Genomic DNA, 12,874 nt, shown 5'->3' with positions numbered 1-12,874 from the left:
AAAATAAACAGTGCACCATATACCCGAATGACATCAGTGTTTTTTTGTTTTTTTTCAGCGTCACTGTATTTTCTTTTTTCCCATTTTAGATTAAATGTTACCACAAGAGTGAAGTTTCTTCAGAACGTGACGTGATTTTCCAGCTGCAGTTCCACACGGGAGCAGTGCAGGGCTACAAGCTGATGTTCGATAAAGAGGACATGGAGGCCGCCAACAAAGGTTAAAAAAAAACAAAAAAAACAGCAGGTCTTGACTCGTCTCCTTTTTCAAAGGGCACGCCGTGTTTAAGTTACACATTTTGGCAATTTAAGACCAATAATCTTGAAAAACAACAACAATTCCAATAGCAGAACATTCTCTCATCATTGCCGATGCCATCTTTGTCTTGTATTTCAGATCCTAGATTTCCAGAGTACGGCAAAGTGGAGGTGGTTTTTTCTGAGGGACCAGAAAAGATTCCTGGTAAATAGAACTGAAAAAAAATGAATGATGCTGTTTGAGTTGAAATTTGTTCTAATTATAAAACAATCACTCCCATAGGAACCACTATAAAGTGAATTACTGTGTTGGTCAAACTAGTCTGTCACCATCATTACAAACTTTAGTAACACTAAAGGAAATGAGTTAAGTAACATTTTAACACTCTTAAGTGTTATACAGGTTTAAAAATAATTTAAATAGTATAAAAATAAAGTAGAACTGCTCACTCATTGTGTTGTTTGTTTAATGCCACTCCCAGTTGAAGTTTACTGTAAAACTCAACATAAAACACAGAGAAATTCACATTACATATTCAAAACAACCAATCATCTGCAGAAAGAAACTTCCTGCTCGCTAAGATACAAGGAAAAACGCCATTGACATGCTAACATTTAGCATTTATACTGCGGTTTTAGAACCTTTTACGCAACGGATATTTGACGTAAACGGTGGAGCAACACATGTAGACAGATATATTCATATATATATATCCATATACAAATATTCTTTATCCTCTACGAAAAATCGCTAATATAACAGCATCTTTCTGAGTAACTTTATGAAGTTGTGAAACCAGGCTGGGATGCATTAAATGCATTTCCATTCATTGCAAAGGGGAACGAGGATTTGAGATGCAAGCATGGTCACTGAACAAATTAAACTCTTCTCTAAAGGCACCATTGTAGTACTTACTACTCACTCGACGTAATTTTTTTCCAGGCTCAAACTATCACTATAATAAAACCCTTTTTAACTGGAGACGCAAAGTTTTTGCTGTTCAACATTCCCAGCTGTATAAAAAAAAGTTTTAAAATAAATTTACCAGTCAATAAAACAAACATATAGTAAAACTATTTACCCGTTTGAAAGACAGGGAACAGGAATATATATATATATATATATATATCTTTTTTTTTAAGTATAATTTCCTTGCTAGCCCAATAGGTATATTGCTATCACATACAGGCAATCTTAACATTCCTAACTGTCATAGATCTCAATAATAAGAAAAATAAAATAGAAGAAGAATAAAAAGAAGTGAAACAACTCACCATTTTGACGATGCCCGATGGTCACAACATGTAGAGGGAACAGTCAAGTCTAGCTTCTTTTTCTTCTTCATATTTTCAGACAGTCCAGTTGCCCTGTGGCACTTTCTTTTCTCAAAGTCCAGTTCTGGTCCTACACCGAGCGTCTGAATCGGGAGACGAATACACAACATGCTATAAGAACTTGTAGTACACAAATGTCAATTTTTATTTTTTAACTGTCATGTCTGGTCTCATGTTTTAAAAATCGGTTAAGGTCTTACAGATCTTCACATGTACCCGGCGTAACTGTCACCGTGCAAAGAGAAGTTAACCTCTGTAAAATAAAACGAAATAAAAATGCATGAACGTTACGGAGAGGGAAGGGGAAAGTGTTACTAGAGCGATACGGTTGCTGGTGACAGTATCAGTACTTTTTTCCTTTTCTATGGTTATCACCACACTTTTTATTTTTACCATAGGTGGACTCCTTCTGTGGTGAAGAACACGAAAGACAAAGAAAAAAACTAAACACACTTGTGCAGTTCATATTTTAGCTTGCTAAGCTGGAGTCTCACCAGATTTGTGACGTTACACATGCTGTTGAACTTAACAGAAATAACTTTCGAGATCCTCTCACTTCTTTGGCGACTTTTTCCCCACAAATTTTCAAAACCCCTTTTCGTCACTAATTAACACAGGGAAATGCTGTACGAAAAACAGACACTCCCCCCCTCGTGCCACCTTTTTCAGCCCCCCTAGGGGGAGAAAGGATGTGGGATGTTGCAGAGGGGAAATGGCAAATGTAGTGTTAAATGTGTGCTGACAGAGCGGTAGAAAGCCCCAGCATGTGCTTCCTCAGAACCCTGATGGAGAGAAAGTGTGTTTGTGTCACTACAAACAACACAAATTGGAATGGTTTTACATCATTAGATTGTGCAAATGTCACAAGCAGTAGTACATTCCGCCCATATTGCCCAATTCTAGCATTTAAACCAATACTGTAGTCAAAAAATAATAATAAATACATGATGTGCTTAATCCCTTTAGATGAGGAGATTTATATTATACGCAGTGTTTTTCTGCAATGATATTTGCCTACTCAAACATCAATTGCAGCAAAACACTGCGTGTAAGGGTCGTCTGGCTCCAAGCAAATGTGATATGCATATTTTTTTATTAAAATGAGATTAAGATAAAATAAATCTGTTGAACATGAGAGTTACACACATGGATGATAGATATGAACGCAGTTGGATTTGATGTCTTTTGCATCGCTCTCCATAAGTTATGATGGCACAATATTCCCCAAGTTGTACTAAAGGGAGGTAATTACTAGATTTGATGTTTCTTTTGGCCTCAGGTGCTGACAGGTGGCATAACGGCGTGGATGTTACTGTGGACTACAACACCGCAGACCCCCTGATCCGCTGGGACTCCTACCAGAACATGTGTGATGCTGAAGGTACTGTAGTAAGGGAGTTGTTCTCTGTACACGTACCTTCTTAATCAAATATCTGGTTTCTGGTTTTGTGAATGCTAATACACACACATTAGAAAGTTACTATGCACCAAAAAAATCTAACAAAAAGAAAAACAAGCATGGCATAAATGGGGCCGAGTGACACACAATAGAGGCAATAGAGGCTTTAGGTTCCCCTCCCCGAGTAAATAGGAACTCGCCATTGTTCGTATCAGAGGTTATCCGGCACAATTGCGATTTGTAGTTAGCTCGCCAGGTGTGCCTACATCTCTCTTCCTTTTTGATAGTCCGCTAGCGTGGCTGCTTAAGAGTGCCTCGTTGTCATCCATGAGTGTGCACATCGTCACTAAGAGAAAGGCGGACTTGCCAGTAGTATATTGTCGGGGCTACAGGGCACTGTTTGAGTTTAATAGTCTAACAGCTTCGGGAAAGAAGCTGTTCCTTAGCCTGGTGGTCCTGCATCGGATGCTCCGTAGCCTCCTGCCCAAGGGGAGCGGATGGAAGCGAGAGTGTGCAGGATGGGTTGTGTGTTCTTCACCTACTGGTCAGGATGTGTGTAGTGGTGGGGAGGCTGGCCCCCACAATCCTCTAGCAGCCTTTACAGTCCTTTGTAGTGCCTTCCTCTCTGCAGTCGAGCAGCTGCTGTGCAACACAGTCATGCTGGCGCTGAGGACGCACCTGCATCACTGCTTACTGTAGTGCCGAAACAAGACTTATAAAGATGGTGAGAAAAGAAAAATTAACTTGTCGTGCAATGGCTTCGATAAGATAGAGGGAAGAGTGAGGAGTGTTGTTGTACGTGAGCGCCGGCTTCAAAGGGAGCAACTTTAGTTCTCAGGACTGTTCCATTAAATGAATAGGCGCGCTTTAACCATCGCACACCCTCAGTAGCGCCCCAGCAGTCAGAGACGCCATTGGCAGGCTGGCGGCGTGCTGTCGTTTCTGTGGTCACTGCTCTCCACGCAACCGCGCCATTCACAACGGCTTCCCAGAATAGATGCAGATCCACCCATTCCCATGATTCACTGGATGCTTTTATGAAAGTTTGATGAAAATGAGCTGTGTTCACATAGACATTTATGCCTCAATAAAAAAGAGCAGACATGAACAGAGCCGCAATTTGCCCGTCCCCCACCCCCCCAACCGCTTGATTCTGAAGCATTCATGTGGGATATTTACAGCCCTGCTTTCTCATGTAAACACTACATCCGAGCGGGACTTTGTGGGAATTCTACATCTTCTTCCCAGCAGCCTGGTAGAAATGGCGTCCCCTTCCTTGACAGCCTCCAAAGTGATACAGTCCAAGGAAGACTCCAAATTCTTTGCCACAAAAGTGCTAAGATTGTGTGTTAAGGCGGGTGAGGTTGGGGGGGGGGGGGGGGGGGGGGGGCTAACTCATTTACTTCAATGGCTTTTGTTTTTTCCTCAGTCAGTAACGGTGTGTGTTTATCCCTACGTGTGAATTAAGAGTGGGATTTAAAAGCGTCCCGGAGAGGGTGTTTACTGACAAAACGCGGAGCGCCAACAGCTGGAAACGTTTGGAAGTTGGTTATTAAAGGAGAAATAGTGAATATGTACATCCCCCCCCCCCCCCCTCTCTTATCACATACTATAATCTTGCAGAAAGTTCATATTTAAAGATGTCCATCTCCCTGTCATGTCACTGGCAGTGCCAATTAAATACATATAATTTTGGTGATGGTTAAAGTTGAGATTATGATTTGTTCACCATTGTTAGGAAACAAGGGATATCGATTAATTTTTTTTTTTTTCAAGATTGGGAATGAATTTTGTATGTAAACAGACCAAAAACACATTCACACTTTCTTTTGTAAAGTTCTGAAAATGAGCTTGAATTTGAATACGATAAAATAATAAGCGTTCCCTGTCCAAAACAGTTAAAGATCATTAATTTTGCTTTACAACTGTGCAAGGCTTTCATCATTTAGTTGCTACTTTGCTATTTTGAGTAGTTGCTGTGTAGAAGAAAATGAGAAGAATCATCATTCTAGTTCAGAGTCTTGCCTCCATGTTTTGACACTCTGGAAGCTGGAATTGGTGGAATTTAGGAACAGAGGAAAGGCATTTGTTAATTGCGCAGTCATACACATCAGATGTCTTCCAAAAAGCTTGTTATATTACACTTGTGGTGGCTCATTTAGGGACCAACCACAGGCTACAAAGGCTACATACGAGGACCCTGGGATCCACAGTTTTAAATAGTCATTAGATCGACCCACTTCCACACAAGTCAAACCAAGCACATTATCTTTCCAAATCCCCTTCAAGAACACACAAATCATCTCTTGATCATAATTATATATTATGGCATGTGCATATCAGCACATGATTGAGTAATTGAGGACTAAAGTCGAATTCTATCCATCTATTTTCGACAGCGCATGTCCTCATTAGGGTTGAACTGGCGCCTATTGCATCTGATTTTGAGCGTGAGGCTGGGTATTTTTAAAATGTTTTTATTATCTATTCAACTCAACTATGTATTTACCGCTTCCACTAAAATACATACCACACATTTTTTGACCTTTTATGCTTAATTAGACAGCCCAACTTTTTAACAACACCCAGTCATATTTACACGTCATGCTATCAGAACAAAAGGACAAACACAAAAATAAAAAAAACAACGCAATTTCCCATGTGACCACTGGATGTTTTTGACTTACTGTCCACAACCCAACAAAGAAGAGCGACACCAGAGAATCAGTGCTCTAGAATTGACTGTCTATGTAAACGTGATTACAGAACCCCGTAATTGAGTCTTGGCCACATCTGTTTCTGGAGGATATTGTACATAGAAGATGGTAGGAATGTGATTTAATGACACACAAGTGGGAGGAGGAACAACCAGGCTGCCATTTCTTGTGAAGAGTGGAAGGCAAGTGCTTTAATTAAAGAGTATCTTTCTGCAGAGTGAAAATTCTGCAGGGAGGAATGTTGTTTTCATTCTACGATTCATTCTGGGCCAGCCTCTACCCCCCCCCCCCCCCAAAAAAAAAGTGGCGTAGTCCCTCTGATGCAGGGCGAGAGGTCTGGTTACTGCCTCTACCCTGACCCACCCCCTTCCCCTAAGCTCCGCCCCATGCGTTTACATTCCTCTGCCCTTATTTGGAGATGTCAAGCCCCCCCACCTTTTACACTCCCTGTGTGGAGTCCAAACACTCTCACCTTCTCAGCGGAGAAACAACTCACTCCAGTGATTTGACCCTGAACGTTTTCCGGCGGGGAAAAAGCCATGTCTGCTGCCGTGTCCCTGCATGCCCTCTGCTCCTCATCAACTTCCCAGAAGATGTGGCTTCCATTCTGTGCTCACCTGCACGTTGCGGAAAAGGTAGGAGTATTTGGTGTGGGGAAATGACAGGGGAGTGATGGTCAGCACGGAAGGGGGAATCATCTGCCTTTAAAGTAGTTTGCACCATGCTCGGAATGTTACGAGAGGGATTTACTGGAAAGATGCGGGTGTAGCTGCTCGGAAAGGCCGGATGCACGTTCCCACCAGTTTGTGCATGTGGGGGGTAAGTCATACATACGGGAGCAGCAGCAGCAAGAGAAGGAGGGAGAGCATTATAATGTGTGTCTGGTATTTAGATTTTCTCGTCAGGGTGTGAAGTAAAAGGCTTGAACTTAAGGCGGTAGATCCAGTGAGAAGCACGGTTTCAGTTTCCTCTGTGGAATCATAAAGTTAAACCGACAGTGAGACAGAATTCTTCTAATATCGCGCCTGACGTCTCCGCTGTGATGGATGGTGACTCGGCCCTGTCACAAATGACTGACCTCCTGTGCTTCTCGAGGATTAAAGAGGTTGTTTAGACATATGCCAAAGGTTAAGGGGGGCAGTCGGTGGGGAGAAGGGTAGCTTGATCATAGCAGGGAGAGGAATGCAGGGGTCAAAACTCTCAAGATGTGCAGCCGTCTAACACACAGAACACACTCGGGGTCTGTTATACAATCTGAGCATTAGGATTCTTGTGTGTTTTTCCCTCCAATGAACACTTGGATGCCAGACCGGAGGCAAGGAGTTGTTGTGGCAACATTTCCCAAAAAGATTCATTGGTGTTGCAAAAAGTCATAAACCGGTTGACGATTATGCAATTAATACACAATAAGACAGTTCCAAGGTGTCTTAATAAAAATTCTCTGACATATGGATGGATTCTTCCATCGTGTGTTAGCAACTTTTCAGAGAACCATTCACACTCTTGGGTTCGCACCATCACTGAGTTTAAAACTAAAGTCAGGCTGAGTGAAACACACCGTCGGTGAACCTGCAATAATTATGGAATTGCTAAAAATAAAAAGTGTTCCTCTGACCAGTTATTAATATAGCCACCACCTTGCATAATAGAAATAATGTAAAATTACTTAAAGTACAAAGTCAGGAAAGTTGCTGTAGTGTACTGTTGTGTTATGAAGTGCATTCAAACATTTGGCATTTATACCCTAAAACTTTTGTTTCTTCTGTTACAGCACCGCGCTCTCAAGGCCTAAGCCAGGACAAAGCAGCTCCCAAGAAGACCCCCAACGGAGGAGATACCACCCTGGGTCTGGCAGCCTGCACGACCTCCGCCACCTCCAGCCCCGACCACAGCGATCACGCCCTTTCTGTCAGCAGCGACTCGGGCCTGTCTAGCACCTCGATCTGGGCAGACAGACCCACACCTTCGTCCACCTCCGTTACCTCAGTCACCGTCCGCTCCAACCAGGGTCCAAGCCAGCAGGAGAAAGTCCAGCTCCAACGGCTGTTGAGTGGATTTGGAGTGGAGGACCCCTCACTGGAGGAGATGGACGAGCCACCCCGAAGGGTGGGTATCCATCAGACAGTCCCAGCTCAAGTGCACATTAATGGCGTTCCATCGAGAGGTCCTCAAGAAAGGGAAACAGACATCCTGGATGATGAGGTCATAACGGGCCAGGATCTGCATAGTGTGGACAGCTTTGGGACCTTGTCGTCCTCCTGCCACAAGAGCAGCCAGAACTCTCTCCTCTCAGATGGCTTTGGGAGTCCTGGAGGAGAGGAGCAGCAAAGCCAAAGCCAGACTCGCCTCCACCACCCGGCACCTTCTCCCATGGATGACTACGAGAGACATTATAGTGAAGCTAGGAGGGGCCATATTGGCTCCAGGAGCAACTCTGTCGCTACTTCTAACCCCAGCAGCACTTCCATGCCAAAGCAGCATGTCTACAGACAGGGAAGCTATTCCACACAGTCCTGGGTCCGCCAGCAGCAGATGGTTGCCGCACAACAGTTAATTTACATGCCTGAGGATGGAAATAATACAGAAAGGTACCCAGAGAACAAACAAAGGAATGGTTCACCCAAAGAAGGCCTAACCTTGGAGCAACAGGACACAGCAACGACTTCTCTGAGATGCACAGCTCCTCACAAGGAACAGGCAACGCTCAACAATAACAACAACAACAAACGAGATGACGAGTTCAAATCTCTCACCATGGACATTGACAACTCCATTGATCAGCTCAACCAGCTCATCATGGACCTGGACCCCACTTTCATGCCGCTCTCCAGCCAAAGCAGCTCCATCAAGAGAAACGGGGGCGCGCACGTAAACGGCTCGGCTTCCAAGTGCTCCAATGGCATCGATCTGCGATTCTGCGAGAACAACATGCAGCAGATCGGTAAGAGTCAATCAGTGTTCATGTGGTTTTGATGAAGCAAAATGTTTGAGAAGTTGTTTAGGTAGAAGCAGCTTTACAAAACATAATTTCTTCTCCACTGCACAGTGCAGTGAACAGCCCTTCCCTCTCCCACCCCGGCATGTTTGAGTGGCAGAAATAACAGGGTTGCTGCCAGCTTTTTCAGATGTTTTCAGTATGTTTCGCAGGTCGGCGCGCTGTTCAGACCTGTCTGTATAGCTATCTGAGGGGGGATCAGCACATTACAGCGAGAGGACCTTTTTGAACATTGTCCCTCAAAGAGTTCCTACATACATATTCTGCACATTAGAGGATAAAGAAATCAGACCATGTCCACGTGAATTTGAGTAGATTTTAAAAAAACTATACATGTTGTCAGTTTTTGGGAAATCCTAGCAAGGTGAAGATCCACCGTCTCTGTTTTAAGACATCTCAGTATGCATCATTATCGTTATTAGCTCATTGGTTTGCCTGAATTTGTCATTTTTTGCTATTGTCCCTTTTTCAGAAATTGATTACAAGCTCAGTCACCCATGGTGTAGTGATAACCTCACCTTATTTTGGCGCAGGTGGAATGGGTTCAGTTTTCACTCAGTGGCAGTATAAATGTCAATGTGAGCGGATTACTTTTTCAATATGTGCACTGTGAATCGACTGGCGAACAGTCCAGGAGAAGTCAGCTGGGATAAAGCATAATGATGGATGGTTGGATGGATTGATGGATGGACAGACATCCATCCAAACCAGCGGGAGAAGGCACCAGGCTACTTCTTGTTCAGTTGCTTAGCAACCAGCATCAAATATGGGCAAGCTTGCGTAGTGCCGGCATCATCCCTGCGCCTTTCTGTGCCCTCCCCCATGGGCGCCGCGAAAACCAAGTGCAGTGGCGCAAGTGCTGTAATAGTTTTTCGTGTCCAGAAAAGTCACACAGGACCATCTTCTTCAAATTACAATGATTCAGACCTAGAAAAACAACAAGGTTATTCGGTTTCACTCTCTTAACTCGTTGAATGGTCAATGACAGCTGGGTTGCACTTAAGTTGGTGTTTTTAGCAGGAAACTAATGAGGCAGAGAGAAAAGGCAGTCATCCATCTGGCGGTGTGTGAATCACAATTCCAGCATGTATTTGCGGTTGGCAAGGGGAGAGCTGGTGGAGGTGATTATTAGCCTGAGGAATTTTCAAGAGGCAACTGCGAGCCTGCAGGCAAATATTTTTCCATTTGATGCCAAAGGAGCCTACCTGTCTGTGTGTATCAGCTACAAGACGGCCTCCTTAAGGGGGGAAAAAAAACTCAAGCTGAAATATGAAAAGAAGCTCTACGACAGGAGTATCCCAACTTTTTCTTCCGATGGGCATGTACAGGACAATCAAAGGATGCAAAGTGCCACGATGACATTCTTCGACTTTATGAAATACATTAAAGACAAGCCATCAGGCGATTATATACGTTTTTTCTTTAAGAAACTGCTGCATCACAGCTTTCTGTTAAAGGAGCCAAGGTAAATAGCTTTGAATTTTTCATCATTTTGGCACGGTGCGCAGTCCTGTATGCTGTATCCCACTAATCATTATTGTGATGTGTTCACAAATCAGACAAAAAATGGAGGAAAACATTCTTGATTCTGAAACAGAATTATCTTTATTCAATGAGGAATTATAAATATACATTTTACTATTTTAGTTGTAAATACTTTCTTTGCATATCTAGAAAGCTCTACGTACAGTAAAACCATTTTAGTATTAGTATTAGTAGTAGCAGTGGTCATAGTAGTTGTCAGGTGCATATTCATGGGGGATGTGGGTGTTGCAACCTGCCCACTTTTTTAACACCCACACCCAATAGCGTTGCAGGCTATGTCAAATTTTATTTTTCTACATGGGCTGCTTTTTCTACATGGGCTGCTGAAAAATGGACGGAGTGCCAATTTTTATTATTTCACTAGATGTCTGGTACTGTCAGATTGTCTAATAACACAGAGATTGCATGCTACCATTACCCTATTCAGTTATTATGATTTTTACGTACCAAAACCTTCATTCTCTAATACTGTATTTGGATTAGTAAACAAAAAAAAACAAAAAAACACAGTTAAACACAGTTTATAAAGTGACTAAGTGACCACAATGACATGACAGCTATGGTCGATCACCAGACAATGTGACTAATGAGCCACAGCATTAGCACTAGTCCCTTTTCAATTTGTGCAAAAAACAATGAGGATGAGGGATATTCCAATAGTATCCATTAGCATAACCATTTTCTATGGCTCTTATGGTCTTTAGGCTATTGCAGCTGGCGTAGGCTACCATTTGGACTGATCACAAGTCAATCACAGAGAACATAGCTATCGACAAAAAAAGCATTCATACCAACAGTCGCGCGTGTGGACGAATTGCAATGAGGGAGGAAGAAGCACACAGAGAACAGGAAAAATCCACACAGGGAAGGTCAGGGCCGAGATTTGAACCCCAAACTCGCAAAAGCTTGACCCAGATGTGCAAACACCTTGCCCGACGTGGTGGCGCAACCACATCTAGAGGAATATAAAGGATTTATTTTACATTTACTGACCTACCATTGCCTCTGTGGTTGTGTGTCCGTCCAGCTGCCCAGTCCAATGAAGGGGATGTCACACGGAGTCTAAGTCGTCAAGCAAGTGATGTCACAGATCACGCAAGGTTCTGCAGTTCAGGGTGGACGGGGCCGGAGGAATACAGAAGTCAGAGGACGTACTCACCCTGTGTATCACAGTCACAGGTGCATTCAATGGCACAGGTTTTCCCTCGGTCTTTATCTGTTACAAGCGCTTTTATACAATATGGATGTACTTTTTTTTGTCTCCAGCATACCTTGTTGTGCAGGAGCGACAGTGGTGACTACAGGGCGCAAGGTCCAGACGCAGACAGTGGTGTTGAAGCTGGGTGTGACATGACTCCACCCACGCCCGCCTTCCCAATATCTCCACCTACACCCTACGGTGAGTCGAGGCAATGACTGACTTGTTGCTTTTCCAACACATCTAAAGTGCAGCTTTTTGGCCCTCAAATGCTCTTGCTTCATGTCACTACAATGGTTTGTTTTGTCTCAGTCCTCATATGACGTAAGTATGCGTCTCTGGTAAATAGTTCGGAAAAAGATTAGCGGTGGTCAAAGGGGTTAAGAGCTAGAGAAGGGAGCCGCATTGTCCATCCAGCTACTCAAGGTTGCCAATCCAAGGGTGCCTATGCATGCCCTCAGTTTTCTTGACCACCTGTTTGTCAACGTCCCTCTGGTGTAGGTCCTAGAGCTACCCAAAGCTCTTCTTCCAGGTGGATATGCCCGGAGCACCAAGAACACCTTACCAGGAGGATTCTGTAAATGCTGACCTAAACAATGCAGTGGAAATGGGTGGTTTGGTACATCTGTGCCAGGTCGTCTTTGGTCAGGTTTCGAATTGGGCAGCAGTACGTCATCTGCAAGGACTTGCATTTTGGAGCTAAAGGTTTACCGTTGAAGTCCCGCTGCTGACAAATGTAAAAATAACAACTCCTTGTTGGAGAGATGCTAGTCTGCTTCCTGGCTAATGTTGAGGTGCCCTTGAGGTGTTATGATGAGTATATAGTAATAAGTACATTAAAAATGTAGTCTTGGTTTTGTCTTTTCAGTGAAAAATATGTCAGAGTTTACTCAATCACTCCGGCAAACTCCACCTCCCAGCATTCATTCCTATGGAGGGTTCAGGACAGACCACGGTAAGCCTATATCCCTTGAAAACAAGTAGTTAGGTCATTGCATGATTGCGCCTGCTCTGTGACTACATATTTACAATTATGGTTTGAGAGAGAAACTGAAAACAAAACAAAGATTGTCCTGACCGATTTTTGGTTCCTGTGTTTGGGTTTTGGTGCATGTCGACTCAATGGGACAATCTCTTTAGACCATACAAGTCTGATTATTTAAATACACCCTTCTGGTTTTGAGGGGTTTATCTGTGGTGGAAGACAGTCTGTCTTCCAGATTGTTCTCAGAGATAGGAAGTCGTACCAGCATGGGAGGACTTCAATGAAATTGACTTAATCCCTTCATCATGTGGGTTTCACAGCAACATTGTAAATCTGGAAGTGCCCACAAATAGACAGATGATATTGCCGTCCTGTATTTCATATAGACTCAACTTCCCTGTATCGTTGACTCGTTGCCATTGCAGCCTATGGTTGTTCGTCTT

The 12,874-nt window shown here is 43.3% G+C and overlaps 1 protein-coding gene across 1 annotated transcript in view; it reads left to right on the top strand.

The window, feature by feature from the left end:
- The window catches only part of LOC133411322 (tensin-3-like), a 37,464-nt gene that overhangs the window by 15,446 nt on the left and 9,144 nt on the right, over positions 1-12,874 (top strand). Inside the window, exons 10-16 of the mRNA XM_061693554.1 lie at positions 90-219; positions 397-462; positions 2,872-2,973; positions 7,480-8,649; positions 11,276-11,427; positions 11,515-11,647; positions 12,315-12,401. Of these exons, the coding sequence (XP_061549538.1) occupies positions 90-219; positions 397-462; positions 2,872-2,973; positions 7,480-8,649; positions 11,276-11,427; positions 11,515-11,647; positions 12,315-12,401 (1,840 nt within the window). The remainder of the gene's footprint in view (positions 1-89; positions 220-396; positions 463-2,871; positions 2,974-7,479; positions 8,650-11,275; positions 11,428-11,514; positions 11,648-12,314; positions 12,402-12,874) is intronic.

The sequence above is a fragment of the Phycodurus eques genome, chromosome 13, assembly GCF_024500275.1.
Source record: "Phycodurus eques isolate BA_2022a chromosome 13, UOR_Pequ_1.1, whole genome shotgun sequence".
NCBI lineage: Eukaryota > Metazoa > Chordata > Actinopteri > Syngnathiformes > Syngnathidae > Phycodurus > Phycodurus eques.
This window is presented reverse-complemented; position numbering and strand designations above follow the sequence as displayed.